This window comes from Mus caroli, unplaced genomic scaffold (genome assembly GCF_978045245.1).
Source record: "Mus caroli unplaced genomic scaffold, Mus_caroli_1 scaffold_6, whole genome shotgun sequence".
Classification (NCBI taxonomy): domain Eukaryota; kingdom Metazoa; phylum Chordata; class Mammalia; order Rodentia; family Muridae; genus Mus; species Mus caroli.
In genome coordinates, this window is record NW_028227261.1 from 13,197,531 (window position 1) to 13,219,054 (window position 21,524).

Below are 21,524 nucleotides of genomic sequence, written 5' to 3' on the forward strand. Positions count from 1 at the left end.
GACTGACTGAACTCAGAGGTCTGCATGCATGTTTCCTAACCACTGGGGTTTAAGGTGTGTTTCACCAAACCTGCGTTTAAGTTGTTTTTTGTTGTTGTTGTTGTTTTGGTTTGGTTTTGTTTGTTTGTTTGTTTGTTTTCACCTACAATTTGCTTTATTCTAGGCTGGTGGGGAACTCAAGAGATTTGCTTGCCTTTGCCTCCTGGGATTAAATGATTGTACTACCAGTACTCAAATATTTGGGGTAAGATCTTGACCCAAGGTCACTACTCCCTTAATTCAATTCAATATCCTTGAACACAGGATTCAGTTCCATCTCACTTCCTGGTTCCCCTTTAATACTCAAACCATATATTTTATATTTTTACTTTCTCATCTTGCTATGCTGCTCTTCTTAAGCCTTAATCAGAGAACAAATTCTATGATGGTATTCATTAGGACCAGTCTGGGCAACAGCAACAAAAAGCCCTAGAAAAGCTGCCAAGTGGAGGTCCAGAATCCTGGAGGTGCGAATAGGGTAAGGAGAGTACTGGCTGAGCACCTGTGGCTCTCATAGCTCTATTAAGCTGCTCTTACTCTTCAGTCAGTGACCACAAGGGGATGGGACTCAATCCACCCACAGGCAGCTTCTCAGGATGGCAAGCATCACAAAATGACCAACAGATATTTCTTCTTGATTTCTCAGATGACTATATTGAAGATCTGGTGTTGAGCCAGCTTGGGTATTGTACCAGAGAGGCCAAAGGAAGTTCTTGGCCAGCTTTGCAAAAAGAGTTGATCACATGCTACTGTGGGCTATTTAAAAAACAAAAACCTTAAACAACCAGGCATGAGGCCTCATACTTATAATCTCAACACTCAGGAGGCAAAGGCAGCTGGATTACTCTGTTTATAGCCAATTTGATCTATATGAAGAACTTCCAATAATCCAATTTCTCAAGCCATACCAAGTCTCCAATAAAATAAGTGAATTGTTGACAAAAATAGTAAACTTCCTGATTAAATTACATGGGTCCAGTAAGACAACTCAATGATAAAGTTTTACTCTGTCAGAATTGAACCACTGAGGTCAACTTCAAACAAACACACACACTCAAATACACATGCAAAGGAATCATGGAAACTGAAATAAATAGCACATTTACACTCAAAAAGCACACACACAAAAACCCTCACACATTTGAGTATGTAAACACACAATGAACAATTCAATCAGTGGACTCTTCACTTTCTTTCTTCCTTTAAAGATTCATTTATTTATTATTATGGGTAAGTACACTGTAGATGTCTCCAGACACACCCAAAGAAGGCATCAGATCTCATTATAGGTGGTTGTGAACCACCATGCGGTTGCTGGGATTTGAACTCAGGACCTCCAGAAGAGCAGTCAGTGCTCTTAATCACTGAGCCATCTCTCTAGACCTGACTCTTCACTTTCTTTCTTTCCCCCTTGCCCCCTCCCCCGTGCTTGTATTTTATTTCTTTGTGTACATTAGGCCATGAATTCGTTTGGAATGGGCTCCAAAGCTCAGGCTCTTTTCCATTATTCCTCACAAAGTGTGTTTCTCTGGGTGGCGCAGGCTGGCGCTTTAGCTGCACCCAGGTGCCCTTATCTTTGGCTTCCTTTTTCTTCTGGTTGTTCTCCTTCACCCGCTTCAGGAAGCTGTCTCTGCTCTTTGAGTGCTTGATGTGCTCAATCCGCACATTGATCCTCTTGGCCAGAATTTTGCCCTTAACCTGCTTGTTGACAATGATGCCCATGGCATACTGGGAGACATTGTAGACTCTTCCGGTTTTGCCATGGTAGCACTTATGGGGCATTCCTTTTTGAACAGTGCCCATTCCCTTGATGTCTACAATGTCACCTTTCTTGTAGATTTGCATGTATGTGGCCAAAGGAACAACACCATGTTTCCTAAAAGGCCTAGAGAACATGTACCCGGTGCCTCTCCTCTTTCCCTTTGTGTTCGTCATTTTGGCAAGTTACTGAAAGATGTCTGCCGACTCTTCACTTTCTAATTTAATATTATTTTTTAGTTCACACAAATAACTATGATTGAATAAAAATAAATTCAATCATAAAGATCCAGTAGATTGAATCTTGTGCTGGGGGCGGGGTAGGGGGTGGAGCTACGTAAGCTGGGTGTGAGAGAAAAGAAGTATAAAAGGGTCAAGACACTCAGAGTCCAGGAGTGCACAGTTTCTGCCTGACCCTGCTGAGAATAGATGCTGATATCCTGATCAGGTAAGTCACTGATCACTCTCCTCCACCAGGAGGCCTCTCACAGTCTGGACATTTCAAGATGCTGGGCTTAAAATAAAATAGGGCAAATTTTGGATGCTCTCCCTCCAATGATGATGATGGTGATGGTGGTGATGATTACATTAGGTTTGGTGTTATTGAGAAATCCACATTGCACTGGAACTTTCATGTTAATAGGTTCATTTCAGTATTTTTGGGACAGTGTCCTGAATGGAAAGGCTAGTCTTGAACTTCAGATTCTTCTGGGTCTGGAAAGCCTCCTAGGCTCATTCAAGGTAGGCAATTCAAGATAGGATCTGCTTATAGTTTAAATCCTTTGGAATTTCTTCAACTATGGTTCACCGATTAAGGCTTTGCAGTTGGTTGAATTGAACTTTACTCCTAACTGTAGCTTACACATAGATATGTGAACTACTAATAGTTTTGTAATTCAACCCACCTGTCTCAGCTACTCTGAGAACTGGAGCTTTAGTAATGTGTTATTATATATAGCCTTGGTTGTTTGACATGATATTGTGGAATACTGGAGTTAAAAAAACAAAACAAAACAAAACAAAAAACTTGTAGAGGGGATCCAGATAGGACACACCAGCATTACTTGGGAACGAGAATTATAGTCCTAGCCGGTAGTGGTGGTGAACGCCTTTAATCCCAGCACTCAAGAGGCCGAGACAGGCAGGTTTCTGAGTTCAAGGCCAGCCTGTTCTACAAAGTGAGTTCCAGGACAGCCAGGGCTATACAGAGAAACCCTGTCTGGAAAAAAAAAATTATAGCCCTCAGCACAGACAATCCCAGTTCCAGGCTGGACATGGCTGCATAAGGATTCCTTGACTATATATTAAATTAAAAAAAAACTCAAATAGATGACTTATAAAAGTGGCTCAGTATTAGAACACTGGTCTAATGGGATCAAACCCAGGGGCATTTAAATAAACTTGGCCTAGGGAGTAGCACTATTAGGAAATGTGCCTTTTCCCTCCTCCTAACCACATGAGAGCCAGTCTTCTGCAAGTGGTCTTCAAATGAAGATGTAGAACTCCCAGCTCCTCCTGCACCATGCCATCCTGGACACTGACATGCTCCCATTTTGATGAGGATGGATGGAACCTCTGAAGTTGTAAGCCAGACCCAATTAAATGTTGTTTTGATAAGAGTTGTCTTGTTCATGGTTTCTATTCACAGCAGCAAAAACCAAAGTTTCTACCAGGGTATTGTTGTGATAAGTCTGACCATGCTTTTGTTTGGAAGAGGGTGGATTTTAGGCCTTTGGATTTGGAAAATCACGAATGTTTTAAGTGGAGCTTAATAGGCTATCCTAGTAGGAATACGGATGAGCTGGTTGTTGAGAGTGATTTGAACTGTGCAGACTTGGCATTAGAGGTTTCAGTGGAGAAGAATTATAGTATGTGCTCTTTTTGTGAAGAATGTGGCTGTCTTTTGCCTTTGTCTGAAGAGACTGCCTGAGGCTAAGAATAAGTGAAGAGAATCAGATTAATTGCATTGACAAAGGAAGTATCAGCAAAGGCCAGCATAGACTTTGTCTTCTAGCTTTCTATCATGAAGAGCATTTTTTAAATCAAATATAGCAAGCTCAGAAAGGAAATACACACACACACACACACACACACACACACACACACACACACACAAGCAATAATAAAGGGACACCAGGACATGAAATGGAACTTAATCCTGTGCTGAAGGAGATAAAGAGATTAAGGAAGTGGTTATCTCAGGGCAAGATCCCACTCAGCTAATCATACCATTTGTATTTGCAGTTGAACAAGGAGTAATTTGGAGTTTAAATCTTGAAAGAACTATAATCTAGAAATGGAGGGCACGCTTGTCATCCGGATCTTGAGACTGTTAGACACAATCTTTTGATCTAGATCTTGAAGAACAGTGATCATGAAAAGCTTAGGCCCAGGAGAGGTGGTACATATCTTTAATCCCAGGAGACAAACCCAACCATATTCAAACCAACAAAAAACCCTACTACCAAACCACCGCTATCAAGACATTTCCTATCATATTTTATTTGAAATCTACTCCCCGGGACAGGCCTGAAAGTATAATATGTAGCTTAGGTTTCCCCAGAATCCTCCTTACTCCTCCTCTGAAGTGGTGATATTAGAGGCTCCTACTACCACACCTGGCATCTATGCACTATTTTAAAGCAAAGTGCACGAGCCTGGTGTTGTAGGTAAAACTGAATATTCCTTTTTTTATTAGATATTTTCTTTATTTACATTTCAAATGTAATCCCCTTTCCTAGTTTCCTCTCTGAAAATCCCCTATCCCCTCCCACCTCCCCCTGCTCCCCAACAACCCACTCATGATTACTGGCCCTGGTATTTCCCTGTACTGGGGCATAGGGCATTCACAAGACCAAGGGTCTCTCCTCCCATTGATGACCAACTTGGCCATCCTTTGCTACATATGCAGCTATAGACACGAGTCTCTCCATGTGTTTTCTTTGGTTGGTGGCTTAGTCCCAAGGATCTCTTGGGGTACTGGTAAGTTTATATTGTTGTTCCTCCTATAAAGCTGCAAACCCTTTCAGCTCTTTGGGTACTTATAGTCTAACCCTCCCAGTGACAGTTAGGAACGTGGTGAGGCGGGGCAAGCTTAGACTACAAAGGTTTGGAGGTGTGCTCAATTTCACCTAACCTCCACTCTATGCAATACCGTATTTTAAAAAATATACAAATCTAAGTGTTTTTCCTAAAGCCGTTCTTTTCCTGTAGCTCAATACAATATGGGAAATGCCCTTCCTTGTAGCCCCCCAAGCACTGGCATTGCCACCTCAGACTCAGTCTTTCTGGGTACTCTCATTCAGTCAAGGTTTTAGAGTTGCTTTGAGGAAAGATATCAGTCTTGGTTTGGCTTTACATTTCAGACAGGGTCTGGCTGAGTTACCTACCAGACCCTTGGACACCTTTTCTTCCTTCCTTCCTTAATTCCTTCCTTCCTTCCATCCATCCATCCTTCCTTCCTTCCTTCCTTCCTTCCTTCCTTCCTTCCTTCCTTCCTTCCTTCCTTTGTTTTTAGTTTTCCACACATGGTTCCTTTGTGTAGCATTAGTTGTCCTAGAACTAGCTCTGTAGACTAAGCTGGCCTCAAACTAACAGACCTCCTTGTCTCTGCCTCTTGAGTGTTGAAAACTAAGTTATGTGTTACCACCACCCAATGGCAATGTCTTTCTTTGAGGTACTTGAAAGGCAGAAAGGTGAACAGTGCATGTTTAGCCACAAAAAGATGCTGATCAGACTGCTTGCCCTTTGCAAAGGGGAATGAGATTCAGAGGAGCAAGGACCAGTGATAGTTACCTCATGTGTCAATGGTTAATTTGTGCACTGATGCAGATTCTTATAAGAGACCCCATATGTAGGGAGTGATAAGGGTTTGGCTTTGTGACCACCAGATTTTAAAACAGGACACACTGAGTTCCTCACTGTGGCCAAAGCAGGGATTCTGGCACTTTGGTGGTTCCTTTGATGCAGGAATTTAAAGATTCCAAAGACATATCTTGAAAATTATATTTCTGGATACTTCAACAGGTCTATTCATTCTAAAGATTCATCAGGATGAGCTTCCAGGCTCCACCCACACTCCTGAGCTTGGCAGTACAGAGCCTGGTGAAGAATGAAGCCTTGGCCATCAATGCTCTGCAGGAGCTGCCCAGGGAATTGTTCCCACCACTCTTCAAGGCAGCTTTCACTGGCAGACACATGAAGATACTGAAGGAAATGGTGGGAGCCTGGCCATTACCTTGCCTCCCTGTGGGGGCACTGATGAACGTCCCTGACATGACAATATTGCAAGCTGTGCTGGATGGTGTAGACATGCAGCTGACAGGAAATTTTCACCGAAGGTAAACAATAACTATGTAATGCTAAATGTCTTACATTTAAGTGTAAGGAGAAGGACATCTGTGCTCATGGAAATTAGAGTCAAAAGTAGATCAGTGGCTTATGATGGTATCATCTTGAAGAGCTGCAGTGTCCTGGACAGTTGTTGAATACTGGTAACAAATGTCCATTAAGTATGAAGTACAGCTTAGAGCCCATGTAGCTACATGGCCCTGTGTCTCTACCGAGTAATAGAAATAGGATCAGTGGAAGTTCAGAGTAATAAATGGAGGAAGCAGGGCAGATCTCCAGATGCAGTTAAGGCAGAGAGCCCTTGCCCAGAGGCTTGTAGGAGACAGAGCAGAACATTGAACAGCTGACAAGAAAGATGCCAAAAAAAAGCTGGCTAATGTTTTTGGTCTTTTGTATCTCCTACATTTCTATCTGTTTTACCCACAGAAAGCGGAAGCTTCAAGTGCTGGACCTGAGAAATGTGCACCATCACTTCTGGGATGTTTCAGCTGGACCAGAGGATGGAGAAGGCTCAGCAGAGAAAGTGTGTCAAAATCAGAAAGCAACACGCCCTCATAGATATGCACTGAGGCGACGTTTAAAGGTGGTCACTGACCTACGCCTTCAGTTTGATCTAGAGGAACATCAAACTTACTTCTTGCAGTGGGCTCAGGAGAGAAGAGGTTCCCTGAACCTGTGCTGTGTGAAGATGCAGATTATGGGATTGCCTATGCACACTGTCAGGAAGATCTTGCAGATTTTCCAACCATATTGCATTGAGGAGTTGGAATTGAATACAGGCTGGACTCTGTCCACACTGGCATGCTTTGCACCTTGCCTTGGTCAGATGAAAAATCTTCGTAAACTCCATCTATCACTAGTCCATGAGAAACTCTTCACTTTTCTATGTACATCAACAGACATACAGGAGAAGAGTGTCACCAAGTTCATTTCACAGTTCTCCAAACTCAACAATCTCCAGCATCTCCACCTGGCTGGTCTCTACTTTCTCACTGGCCACATGAATGAATTGCTCGGGTAAGGAAGGAGGAAGAGTTCTTTTTGATTCCACAGCAAACATTTTCTTTTTCCCATATAGACTAGGGGCCATGGTAGATGTAACAATAATGATCAAGTCTTATCATGATGGTGACTGGTCACAGCCTAGAATGGTGGAACTTGAGTTGGCTGACCCCAACAGGTTACACTGGATGCTCACTGCCATCCTGTGGTGACACTGACTCAGGACACGTGGTCTCTCCTACTGTAGGTTAGCCTTGTCACTCTATACCAAACTAACCCTCTAGTCTCTCCTTAGGTGTCTGAAGACTCCACTGGAGTTCCTGTCAATTGCTCTCTGCAAGTACTCACAGTCAGACATGGAGTCCTTTGCCCAGTGTCAGAGTCTCCATCATCTCAAACATCTGCATTTGGCAGGTGTCATTTTGCATGATCTGCGTCTTGTGCCTCTCGGAATTTTCCTAGAAAATGTTGCAAACACTCTGAAGACCTTGGAATTAGAACATTGTAGGATGACAGACTCTCAGGTCAGCGCTTTTATCCCTGCCCTGAATAAGTGCTCTCAGCTCATCGAGGTCAACTTCTGTGACAATGACATCTCCATGACTGTCCTAAGGAACCTTCTGCATCACACATCCAACCTAAGGCAGCTGATTATGGAGCTTTATCCTGCTCCTCTGGAGTGCTATGAAGCCGGTTTTGTTCTTAGAGCAGAGAGATTTGTCCAGCTTTCTTCTGAGCTCATGAACATACTTTGTACTGTTAGGCAGCCCCACTCTATCTGTTTTGCCTCTCAGTTATGCCTTATATGTTCACAGCGCTGTACATATGGTCTGGAGACCAGACTTTGCCATTGTTGCCAGTAAATAGGAGAAGGATGCTTTTGGTAACTGAGAAATGAAAGTCTAAGGACAAGTCTACGATCAAGGGGTTCCTGAACACATGTCTTCTGACATTGATCAATGTATTGGAGACAAAGGGGCTGACTGTGACATCTAGAGAGTGGACGTGTGAGGAGAAATGTCTAATGGAATCATACAGTTGTGCATTTCAAAATGTGGATTTGTCCAGGAATAGATGGGAACGGTGTGTTCTCTCTCTAAAGGATATTCTTCTCGTCTTTCTTTCTACTTAACAGTGTCATATTAGCCCATGCTGAACTTGAACTCATGCTTTTTTCTTCTCCACGATTGCTGAAGTCACTGAAATTTGCTACCATGCTCAGGTTGGAGGCAACCTCAGTGTAGGACGCTATTCATTAGGGCTCCCAAGCTCTGTCGACCACCTACATATTAAGATCTCTAGGAGATAGACAAGTCCCTGTCCTGCCCTGTAGGATTGCATTATAAATGTCCAGTGGGGAACTCTATTTTGTTCATGATTCCTGAACCTAGCCATTGTGTTTCTTTGTGTCTGAATAATCATGTAGCAATAAATAATAATAATAATAATAAAAATACCACACCTTTTGTTATTTTTTCTCATTGTTATGTTTATTTTAAAATACGTGTAGCCAAGATTGCTCAGCATGCAAAGCATAACTGTAGCCAAGCTTACCAGTCTAACTTTGATCCATTCATGAGACCCACATGATGGAATAAAGGAGCACTGATCCCAAGTTGACCTTTCAACTCCATGAGCCTTCAACAGTGGGTATTATATGTAAAGTGCAGGTATCCACAAAATAAAATTAAAAATATATAGTAGTAGTCCCAGCACTGTAGGTGAATGATGATTTCCATAAAACATGAGAAACTCAGAAGCACCCCCTCCCCAAGTATAATGTGAGCAAAAGTAAAAATCATGAACTAAAGGTGTACTGAAAGATATCTCAGTAGTTACAAAACACATGATGCTCATGCCTGGAACCTTGGTTCAGAGAAGGCATCTGTGCTATGATGGAGACTCTTTCCTAAGCAGGCTAGCACTTCCTTTGGCATGTAGCCCTATGTGTTTAGTAAATATGTGTTATAAAAATCCTTAGTATTTTTTAAATGGAGAATTGAGAAGGCTATCTGGCCTCAAGCTAGTCTTAAACTTTGATCTTTCTGCCTCACCATTATGGGAATGCAGCTATTCACTACAATGCTTAAATGCTTAGCATCTTTTTTTTTTTTTTTTTTTTTTTTTGGTGTTTTAAGACAGGGTTTCTTTGGATAGCTCTGGCTGTCCTGGAACTCACTCTGTAGACCAGGCTGGCTTCGAACTCAGAAATCCACCTGGCTCTGCCTCCCGAGTGCTGGGATTATTAAAGGTGTGTGCCACCATGCCTGGCTGCTTAGCATCATTTAATAAAATTTTCTCTGCTTGAGGAATTGTTTGAGTGTGGGCAGTGTGCATGTTTGAATGGCTATGTGGACTTCAGAGGTCTACATTTTTTCTCCACCTAAGCTTTTTTGAAACAGGGTCTCTCACTGAACCTAGAGCTTACTTCTTTGGGTAGACTATGGCCACTAGTCTCCATATATATGTTGACCTATATCGATCAATCTTCAAGACCTGCAATTTGAAGGCCTTAAAGTATGAGGCAGACTTCAGTTTAATGCTGCAGACTTTACTCCAGTTTCAGAGTAGTTTTTATGCACAAATGTAATAAAGAAAACAATGATACAAAAAACTTGCACATAAATATTTAAAATCATCTCTGCACAAGGCCCAACAATGCATATATTCCTGATTCAATTTGCTCAGCTCATGGGTGGCAGCATTGCAAGTATCACTGAAGATAAGTTTACTCACAGATAAGACCAATTACTCAATCATAGCTTTTGAACACAAATGATGTAACCTGCACTTATGAAATGGAGCCACTTCAAGCCTGAAAGACACCATATTATATAAAACTACTTAAAAGAAAAGGGCAGCCGGGCATGGTGGCACACGCCTGTAATCCCAGCACTCGGGAGGTAGAGGCAGGCGGATTTATGAGTTCGAGGCCAGCCTGGTCTACAAAGTGAGTGTCAGGACAGCCAGGGCTACACAGAGAAACCCTGTCACGAAAAACCAAAAAACAAACAAACAAACAAACAAACAAACAAACAAACAAAAAACATCCAAGTTGAGCTGTAGCAAGCCAAGCATAGTGACACATGCCCACAATCCCAGCACATAGGAGGTAGAGGCAGGAGAATCTAGAATTTAAAACCAGCCTGGACTACAGATTAAGACCATGTCTTAAAATAAAAATAAAATCAAAGTAATGACTTGAGTCAAGGACATGATACCAGCATTAGACCAAGGAAGTACAAGTCCTGTTGGCAAAAGCCTGTAATCTCAGCTACTATGAAGGCTGAGGCAGCAGGATCACAGGGGCCTATGAAAAATTCCTTCAGAATTTCACTATCATGGATGATAATTAAATAGATTTTTTTAAAAAAAAGGAGTTTATGCAGGCACAATGATGTATCCCTTTAATCTTTAACTGGGGAGGCAGAGGCAGATGGATCTCTGAATTACGTGTCTCAGCAGTTAGGAGCACTGACTGCTCTTCTGAAGGTCCTGAGTTCAAATCACAGCAACCACATGGTAGCTCACAGTCTCTTTCTAATGAGATCTAATGCCCTCTTCTGGGGTGTCTGAAGACAGCTACAGTGCACTATTATATGTATATAATAAATAATCGTTAGGCCAGAGCGAGCAGGACTGGAGCAAGAAGAAAGTGTCTAAAGACAGCTACAGTGTACTTATATATAATAAATATATAAATCTTAAAAAAAAACAAATATCAGTTGTGTGGTGGTGGTTCTTCCCTTTATTTATTTATTTATTTATTTATTTATTTATTTATTTTTGGTTTTTTGAGACAGGGTTTTTCTGTGTAGCACTGGCTGATTTCGAGGCCAGCCTGGTCTACAAAGTGAGTGCCAGAACAGCCAGGGCTACACAGAGAAACCCTTTTTTTTATTATTAGGTATTTTCTTTATTTACATTTCAAAAGCTATCCTGAAAGGCCCCTATACCCTCCTCCGACCCTGCTCCCCAACCCACCCACTCCTGCTTCTTGGTCCTGGCATTCCCCTGTACTGGGGAATATGATCTTTGCAAGACCAAAGGCCTCTCCTCACAATGATGGCCTACTAGGCCATCTTCTACTACATATGAAGCTAGAGATATGAGTTCCAGCACTTGGAAAGCAATTTCTAGGCCAGCCTGGTCTCCAGAATGAGTTCCAGAGCAGCCAATGCTATCTACATACAGACAAAAAAACAAAACAAAACAAAACAAAACAAAAAAAACCCAAAAACCCTCTGTCTTAAATAAATGAATGAATGGAATAGAAATAGAAGAAAAGAATGAATGGAAGTAAGAAAGAAAGAGAAAATATGACATCATGAATTTTGCAGACAAATGGATAGAACTAGAAAACAATCCTCCAGAATGAGGCAACCCAGACTCAGAAAGATAAAACGGGTATGTACTTGCTTATAAGTGTATATTAGCTGTTAAGGATACACACACTACAATGCACATTTTCACAGGAGCTAAGTAATAAGGAGGGCTCTGCCAAGAGGCACAGATCGCCCTGGAAAGGGAAAATAGAATAGCCTTTTTGGGTGGGTTGGGGGCAAGTGGACATGGGAACATGGGGGATCAGGTGATGAGGGAGAGAGTAGTGATGGGACTAGAATAGGGGGTATTTAATAGTGTGGAAAACTAGAGCAGTGGAAACTTCCTGGATCCTGCTGGTGACCCTAGCAGGACTTCTAGTAATGGATGATATGGAGACTAAATGAGCAATCTTCAATAACCTGCTAAGGCTCCCAGTGCTGTGACTGGAACAGAGGAACATCCACAAAACCTTTGACCCATACCTTTTTGTACCTGCAAGATGTGCTGGGACAATGGTGGTCCAGAGCATGTGGAAGTGGCCAATCAATGACTGGTGTAACTTGGTGCCCAAACCATGAGAGGGAGCCCATGACCAACAGTACATGAATGACCAGGAACCAGAATCTAAGTGGCTCAGAGACTAGGATTTGTGCCTAGACCAATTATCATCACAGATATTTCCTCTGGCAGCTGATGGGAGCAAATGTAAAACACATTCAAACACTAGAAAGAGCTCTGCGTACCCCATGGAAGATGGGTAGGAAGGATTGTAGGAGCCACAGAGGAGAACATGGTCTACAGAATCAACTAAGAAGAGCACATAGGGACTCACAGAGACTGAAGTGGCATTCATGGAGCCTACATGGATCTGAGCTATGCCCTCTACATACATGATGTGGTTATTTAGCTTGCGACTTTTGTGGGACACCTAATACTGAGAGTGGGGTGTTTCTGAATCTTCTGCCTTTTCCTCCTATTAGGTTGCCTTGATCCGCCTTGATGATTTGTTCCTGGTCTTATCACATGTTGCTATGTATGTTCAGCGATATTACTTGAATGTATGCTCTTTTTTAAAATTTTTGTTTGTTTGTATTTTGTTTTTTTTTTAGACACGGTTTCTCTGTATAGCCCTGGCTGTCCTGGAACTCACTTTGTAGACCAGGCTGGCCTCAAACTCAGAAATCCTCCTGCCTCTGCATCCCAAGGGCTAGGATTAAAGGCATGTGCCACCACGCCCAGCTTAAATTTGTTAAAAAAATATTTATTTATTATTATATCTAAGAACACTGTATCTGTCTTCAGATGCACCAGAAGAGGGTGTCAGATCTCATTACGGATGGTTGTGAGCCACCATGTGGTTGCTGGAAATTTAACTCAGGACCTTTGGAAGAACAGTCAGTGCTCTTAACCTCTGAACCATCTCTCCAGCCCGATTTTTTTTACTGGATATTTTCTTTATTTACATTTAAAATGTTATCCCCTTTCCTGGTCCCTCCCCCAAGAAACCCCCTATGCCATTCTCCCCCTGCTTCTATGAGGGTGTTCCTCCACCCACCCACCCACTCCCACATGCCTGCCCTCGATTCACCTATACAGGGGCATCTATGGAGCCTTCATAGGACCAAGGACCTCTCCTCCCATTGATGCATGACAAGGCCATCCTCTGCTACATATGCAGCTGAATCCATGTGTACTCCTTGGTTGATGGCTTACTCCCTGGGAGCTCTGGGGGCATCTGGTTGGTTGATATTGTTGTTCTCCCTTTGGGGTTGCAAAACCCTTCAACTCCTTCAGTCCTTTCTCTAATTTCTCTATTGGGGAGCCCACACTCAGTCCAATGGTTGGCTTCAAGCATTTGCCTCTGTATTTGTAAGGCTCTGGCAAGACATTTCAGGAGACAGCCATATCAGGCTTCTTTCAGCATGCACTTCTTGGCATCCACAATAGTGTATGGGTTTGGTGTCTGTATATAGGATGAATCCCCAGGTGGGAAAGTCTCTTGAAGGCCTTTCCTTCAGTATCTATTCTATACTTTATTTCGATATTTGCTCCTGTAAATATTTTGTTCTCCTTCTAAGAAGGACAGAAGGACCCACATTTTAGTCTTCCTTCTTCTTGAGCTTCATGTGGTCAGTGAATTGTATCTTGAGTATTTGGAGCAGTTGAGCTAATATCCACTTATCAGTGAGTGCATATAATGTGTGTTCTTTTGTGATTGGGTTACCTCACTAAGGATGATATTTTCTAGTTCCATCTATTTGCCTAATAACTTCATGAATTCATTGTCTTTAATAGCTGAGTAGTACTCCATTGTGTAAATGTACCACATTTTCTGTATCCATTCCTCTGTTGAGGGACATCTGGGTTCGTTCCAGCTTCTGGCTATTATAAATATGGCTGCTATGAATATAGTGGAGCATGTGTCCTTATTACAAATCGGAACATCTTTTGGAGTGGTATTACTGGATCCTCTGGTAGTACTATGCCCAATTTTTTGAGGAACCACCAAACTGATTTCCAGAGTGGTTGTACCAGCTTTCAATCCCACCAGCATTGGAGGAGTGTTCCTCTTTCTCCACATCCTTGCCAGCATCTCCTTTCACCTGGGTTTTTTTATTTTAGCCATTCTTATTGGTGTGTGGTGGAATCTCGAGGTTATTTTATTTTCATTTCCCTGATGACTACAGATGTTGAACATTTCTTTAGGTGCTTCTCAGCCATTCGATATTCCTCAGTTGAGAATTCTTTGTTTAGCTATGTACTACATTTTTAATAGGGTTATTTGATTCTCTGGAGTCTTAACTTCTTGAGTTCTTTGTATATATTGGATATTAGCCTTCTATTTGATGTAGTATTGGTAAAGATTGTTCCCCAATCTGTTGGTTGCCATGAATATTGCTGCTCTGAACATTGATCAGAAGTTTCTCTTTGCAGTGGGCTTCAGTTAATATGAGACTCAACTGATCCAATCACTTATTCCTAAGTGGCATAACTTTAGCATACTCCTGCCTTTAAGGAACATCACAGCAGATAATTATCAGACATAGGAGGTAGGATAGAGTGAGGTGAAATGCAGTCCCATGGGTGCTGTACTTATGAGCAGTTACAGGAGATAAAGGTAGTGAAATTCCATACAGATAAGAGAGGTGTCTGTAAGTCCTACCCTTAGTGGTAGAACTATTGGCATGACGGTTACAGAGTAAAGGAGACTCACTTTTCTTTGAACATCTGCTTGGCCAAGATCCAGTGGATGGCCCCATACAAATGTTATTACAGGTAACAATAATTGGATTCACTGTGCATTAGTGTTTTATGTCTACACAAAACATGAGATTCATATGTGTGCCTAGACCCCATGGAATCCAGAAAAGGATTCTGAGTCCCATGGAACTAGACATTATGAATCATCAGGTTCACATTGGTAACAGAACCTGAGTACTTCACAAGTACAGCAAGTGTTCTTAACCTCTGAACTCTCTATCTTCCCAGGGCTGTGTATTTTTTTTTTTTTTAAGGGAGTGAAGTTGGGAAGATGGGAAATGTGTTGGGGAAGGGGTCGAAAATGTTGGGAGGAAGTGGGTGGTAGTGATGATGGTCAAAGAATGTTACCTTCCATGCATGGAAATCGCAAAGGACAAATTTTAAAAATACAAGCATTATTTTTAAAGAATTTGTGGGTCAGGAGATGGCACAGCAGGAAAACGTACTTGCTGTCTAGACTAATGACTTGTTTCAATCCCCGTGACACACAAGGTAGGAAAAGAACCTCCTCATGCAAGGTTTTCCCTGATCTCCACACTCACGTTGGGCACCAAACACCCACACACATAAAAAAGTGAATAAAGGCTTCTTCCTGGAGAATAGAAACTAAAGGTAAAAGGGGAGTGACAGCATAGGTAGTTCAGCAGTTCACACACTTGTTGGTCTTGTAGAGGACCAGCATTTGGCTCCCAGAGTTCCTATGGGTGTCTCAAAACTGCTTGTTAAGTCCAGCACTACTTTCAAAGTACATTATCATCTTCTGGGCTTCAAGGGCATTGATACTCATATGCATAGGCATGCCCCATCCTACCGACCATTCTCCCAACCACCACCACCCCACACATGCTTTCTGGCCTCTTTTAGCACCTGCATTCATGTCACATACACAGATTTTATATATGAATCTCAATCTGTAGCCCCTGCTTGCCTAGAAATCAGAGCTCTACCTGCAAGCTCTCACAAACATGCCCCACATACAAAATGAATCTTTTTTTTTTAATGGGACTAGAGAAATGACTCAGTGGTTAAGAGCACTTGCTGCTTTGGCAGAGGAGTTAGATAGGGTACCCAGCACCCACATGAGAGCACATAACTCCATGTAACTCCAATTCCATGGAATCTGATCCCCTCTTCCAGCCTCACAAGGACAAGGGATATGCATGGCATTACATACAAACATGTAGGCAAGACACTGACACTCCAAAATAAATCTTTAAAAAAAATTTAAAATTGTTTTAAAAGCCCCAGTACCTTTTCCTCTTAATTCCTTCAATGTGCCAATTGTCCTTCATGTCCTGATTATCTTGGATTCCATCTTCAATACACTCCCATCAGACCAGAGTTTACTGCAATCTTTAGGTTCATGTATCTGCCACAACCAGCCACACAGTTGAGATGTAACAGAGTCCCCCACCCAACCCCCCCAAAAAAGAGGGTGAGAATATGAGAGAAACTTCAGCTTATTTTATTTCAAGTGGCTGTTCACAGAACATTCTTAACTTTATAAATATAAACCAATATTCTTGTCAACATGTCAGCAAGCAATCTAAAACTGAACGTTGTGTGTCTCCTTACTAGACACCTGTACCTTGCCTTTCATCTTCCAGTGTCCACCAAGGTTTCTGATATTTGCATACAGCTAGTAAGATCTCTGACAATTACACATAATGGTTTTGTTAGAGACATATCTATTGCAGCACTGATCACAGCGGTCAGTACCGAAGAAGACTCTGCCTGGATTCCTAATGGTTTTCAGTAGATTCATAAGCTCATCACAATGTTGTTGCATCCTTTGCATGAGGGGAGTACCATGGTAGTCATAACTGTCCTGAGGAACAGGGTATAGCTCCAGCCTTAGATTTATCAAGCTGGCAGTGTGGTGTAGTAGGTCCTTCATGGCAAGCATAGAGATTTGGTTCCCGTAGAAGCTGAACTTGGTGAGCTTGAAGCACTTGCTCAGGGCAGGTAGGATGGCATAGAGCTGGCCATCTTCAAGGTGACAATCCTCCAAGTCCAAGCCCACCAGGGTGGGTCCAGCTTTTATTAACAGAACTTGGAGAGGTTCAGGACTTAAACCAGTCAATCTGACATTTTCCAAATTCAGTTGTTGCAACTGACTGACACATGGGAACTCAGAAAGATGGCTCCATTCTGATACTGAGAGATTACAGTGAGTCACTGCCAGTTCATTCAAGGAGGTCTTCATGGACCTAATGAGGAAAAAAAGCAGACAGTTCTTGGAGTTGATGGCTAGTACAGGAGGAAGACCAGGAATGATACAGGAGGACCATGTGGGCCAAAATTATAACTGTGTGACAGATCAGTAGCCATGATGCTACATGAGAGTCTACATGCTAAAATCTGTACTAACGTCTGCCACCATCCTTAACTGCACATACTTCCCTCACTGTCAAGCAAGAACCAAGTGATGGTAAGAGGAGCAGGGCACACACAGAAAGGACTAACCCAACAAAGATCTGGCACAAGCCTTGCATTACCCACTGGACAACCACACCCTCAGAACAACCTGTCTTTGTCCGGTGTTTCATGCCTTTGCAACTCCCTAACCTCACCACTTCACATTCCCAACTACACATCCCCTAGCCAGGCTAAAAGTCATCAAAACTGGGTAAGGTAACTGGTTACAGCAGTGCACATCATTGATCCCAGCACTTGGAATATAGAGACAAGTGGATATCGGTGAGTTTGAGGCCAGCCTAGTCTACACAGTAAGTTTCAAGATAGCCAGAGCAACAAAGTGAGACCCTATCTTGAAAAGGAAAAAAAAAAAAAAAAAAAAAAAAGCTGAGTATTGCAACTCACAACTGTAATGTTGACACCAGGAAGCCGAGACAAAAGAAATAAGATGGTAAGGTTGTCAAGGCCATTCAGGGCCACATAGTAAGAAGTCATTTTTAAAAGAGCCCATTCCTGCTTGGTGGTGGTGATGCACACCTTTTTGTTTTTGTTTTGTTTTTTTTTAATTTTTAATTTTTATTAGATATTTTTGTTATTTACATTTTAAATGCTATCCCGAAAGTTCCCTATACCCTCCCCCTGCCCTGCTCCCCTACCTACCCACTCCCACTTCTTGGCCCTGGCATTCCCCTGAACTGGGGCATATACAGTTTGCAAGACCAAGAGGCTTCTCTTCCCAATGATGGCCTATTAGGCCATCTTCTGCTACATATGCAGCTAGAGACACGACCTCTGGGGGTATTGATTAGTTCATATTGTTGTTCCACCTATAGGGTTGCAGACCCCTTCAGCTCCTTGGGAACTTTTTCTAGATCCTCCATCGGGGGCCCTGTGTTCCATGCAATAGATGACTATGAGCATCTTCTGTATTTGCCAGGCACTGGCATAGCTGCACACATTTGATCACAATACTCAGGAGGCAGAGGCAAGCAGAACTCCTAATTAGAGGCCAGAACATCTACAGAGGTCCACAGAATGACTTCCAGGACATTCAGGGCTACGTGAAGAAACCTTGTTACATACACACACACACACACACACACACACACACACACACACACACACCCAAAATAATAATAATAATAATAAATTAAACAGAACAAAAAACAAACAAACAACAACAAACCCAGCCCATTCTAAGGTGAGACTGCTTAGCAGATAAAGGTACCTCTCCCCAAAGGGGCTGACAGTCTATGATTCATCCCTGGGATCTACATGGTAGTAGGAAGAGAACTGACTCTTGCAAGTTGTCCTTTGGCCTCCACAAGACCTATAGGCTTCCCTCCCCACTCCCCTGAAACACACAAAATAAATGGCTTAGAATATAGTGATGAAGGTCGCACCTGCTTTTAATCCCAGCACAGGGAGTGGGGACAAAGGTAAGTGCATCTCTGTGAAATTGACAGCAGCCTGGTCTATAGGACAACTAGGGCTTGAGAAACCCTATTTCAAACAACAAACAAACAAACAAAACCAATATAAAACAAAGTTAGGTGCTAGTAGGTAAGAACATTTGCCATTCTTGGAAAGAATGTGGATTCAATTCCCACTACCCACATGGTGGCTCACCTGAAACTGTACCTGGGGATCAAATCGATGATGCCTTCTTCTGATCTCCATAGGCAAGTGATATACAAACCTATACTCAGACTCACACACATACACATAAAATATCAAAACATCTGTATAGCAAATTTTTCCTATTCCTTCAAAAAGGGCAAACTTTAATTTGTGCTCAAAGACTTTAAATTCGACCATCATGAATAAGCCTGCACTATTCAGATACAGGTTTTGATTGAATAATTTCATCATATAAATCTAGTTATGAGAAAATGAAAATATGTAGACCAGTCAGAATCAAGAGAGGCAAAATGATTCATACTTCAGCTTGGCTCCAAGGGAAGTGCCTGTTAAAACTTTTGGAATTTTTCACTTATTTCTATAGGATAACATTAAAAAAAAAAAAAACCACCATTACATTTAAAGAAAAATTCCAGTATTTTCTATATGAGAAATTGTAGGCAAGCTGATGTGTCCAATCACATGCCTGCTGAATAGAGCACAGCTAGGGACCTAACACAGTTAGTTGTAACAATGTCCTTTTCACTTGTCTCTTTCCCTCTTAGTTTAAACACGCTAGCTAAGGAAGACAGCAGAAGCCACTCACTAGATCTCATTGAGTTCTTTTTTTTTGTTTTGTTTTTTGAGACAGGGTTTCTCTGTATAGCCCTGGCTGTCCTGGAACTCACTCTGTAGACCAGGCTGGCCTCGAACTCAGAAATCCACCTGCCTCTGCCTCCCCAGTGCTGGGACTATTAAAGTCGTGCGCCACCATGCCCGGCTTCTCATTGAATTCTAAGGGCTTCTTAGCATGCACCTCTTTGAAGACCACCAACCCCAGGCTAGGGCTGCATCTTTCCATTAGTGATTATGTGAGACTTCTCTCCAGGCCAGAGCAGAGATGAAAATGACACCCTGATATGCTAATGACTCGGCACTGCCAACCTACAGTGGCAGCAAGGACCCAAGGACCCACTAATGTAAAGGAATAAGGCATTGCTTTGCTTTGCTCTGCAGAGCATGTGTTTACCCAAGCATCTGGTCCAGGTGTCCCTCAAGGAATCAGACAGCATCTAGATGCAGCTTCTGGAGGCTCTCCAGCTTAAGGATCTGCAAGGTGAACCTGGTGATGATACACCTCCTCTTCTCCGGAGAGATAATGCGTTCTTCACCGATGTTGGAGAGAGCAAGTTTACTCAAGTTCCTCATTTGGTGCAAGTAAGGAGCAAAGTTAAGCAAGAAGGATGGACTGCAGGAGGAATGCAGGCCCAGTGTTTCTACATAGTCCAGGTTCACCTTTTGTGAGAGCTTCCTGTAGTTTTGTTGGGATGGTGACCAGATCTGAAGCTCATTACAGTACAGCTGTAACAACCCTTTCCTCCTATCACTCCACTGAAGGAGGTAGGAGAACAGCCTACTCTGGCCCCTATTGTTGAGATGCAAGTCCACTACTACTTTCAAGGGCTGTGTCATTACTGTCTTAGAACAGCAAGGATCTGTTTGAGTGGTTTTGGGTAACCAGTCATCCATGGTCCCAGGCCACACATTCAAATAGTTTTGTCCCACAGACCGAAAATCCAGCACTTCTAGTTTGTACTCCCTGTGGGTAAAACAGAAAAACAAGTCTCAGTAGCTAGGCAAGGGGACAATATCTAAAGTGTGTCTTTATTATAGGACTGAAGCTGGCCTTCCATTCTGTGTCTCACTCTTTTCCATGGTCTTCTTCTCTATGTCTCTGTTCCACTTCTAATACCCATGGAAAGCAGGGGCAGTCCTTCAGCTACTGCTGTATCCAAAATAAGTCCTGCATACTCCACAGCCCTTTCCAAGATGGCACAGCAATGGCCAAAACCTTTGTGGTTCTCCAAGCTGCTGGCATAAGAATCCTCCACCACATCCTTGTACCCTTCCACACCTGACTCCCCTTCATCTCTGCTCTAGATTCTCTGGGCTACCCTCTGAGTCTACCTAAGTCTTCCTTGCCTGGGGTGAACCTCCTGGATAAGCAGCTTATCAACCTCCTCTAAGACAACTTGTAATTGAGTCTCCAAGTAGGGTGTTCTCTTCTTCAGAGCTCCAAGAGGGAGGCGAGGGAAAGGCCAGGAAGATACTATTGCCCTCAGGACCTTAAGATGATTACCATCGTAGGCTTGCTTCAACAGTTGTGGTAAGAATAGTTCAGGTAAGTACTGCAAAGCACTGATAGCCAGAGCCTCATTCCTCAGAAGGTTCTGTGCTGCCAGCTTTTGGAGTGTGAGTAAGGGCTTGCTACTCATCTTGATGATTCTTGAGGGATAAAGATCCTAGAGAAGCTTCGAAAAAAAAAAAAAAAGGAACATCTATTTATATGTTAATGCTTAGACAAGCCTTCTCACCATTCACAGGGCCACAGTCCCTGTTCATTCCATGCCAGGTTCCACTGAGCACAAAGTCACAGTGCTCACTGTTGGTTGCAGTAGCTATCTTCTCCCAAGCAGCACTGGCCACTTCCTACTTCATTATCACCCATTCCCAGTGGGAAGGGAGTCCCTATGATCTTGGAAGCTGACTTAAACCCACCCCCTGGGGTAGTTTTTCTCACTACTCAAAATGCTGTATTGTTGGAAGTAGTGGCACAGACCTGTACTCCCACCACTTGAAACACAAGAGGTCTAGAGCTAGTGTGATGGTTCAGCAATTAAGAGTGCTTGTTGTGCTTGTAGAAGACTTGGATTTGAGTCTCAGCCTTCACATATTAGGTAACAACTGTA

General features: G+C 42.6%; 2 protein-coding genes and 1 pseudogene across 2 annotated transcripts; 1 reads left to right on the forward strand and 2 right to left on the reverse strand.

Moving 5' to 3' along the window:
- Positions 1-1,492: 1,492 nt before the first annotated feature.
- Positions 1,493-1,974, reverse strand: LOC147004149 (large ribosomal subunit protein eL21 pseudogene; annotated as a pseudogene).
- Positions 1,975-5,817: 3,843 nt separating this feature from the next.
- Positions 5,818-8,012, forward strand: LOC147004150 (PRAME family member 12-like). Its single transcript, XM_085838362.1, has 3 exons — positions 5,818-6,137; positions 6,574-7,164; positions 7,445-8,012. Exons 1-3 carry the CDS (start codon positions 5,851-5,853, stop codon positions 8,010-8,012), a joined length of 1,446 nt encoding a protein of 481 aa, XP_085694488.1. The 5' UTR covers positions 5,818-5,850.
- An 8,363-nt stretch (positions 8,013-16,375) lies between these two features.
- LOC147004151 (PRAME family member 20-like) lies at positions 16,376-21,050 on the reverse strand. The gene is given in 3 exon segments (XM_085838363.1): positions 16,376-16,946; positions 19,805-20,374; positions 20,758-21,050. Coding segments are annotated over 3 exon segments (1,434 nt in total).
- Positions 21,051-21,524: the final 474 nt, after the last annotated feature.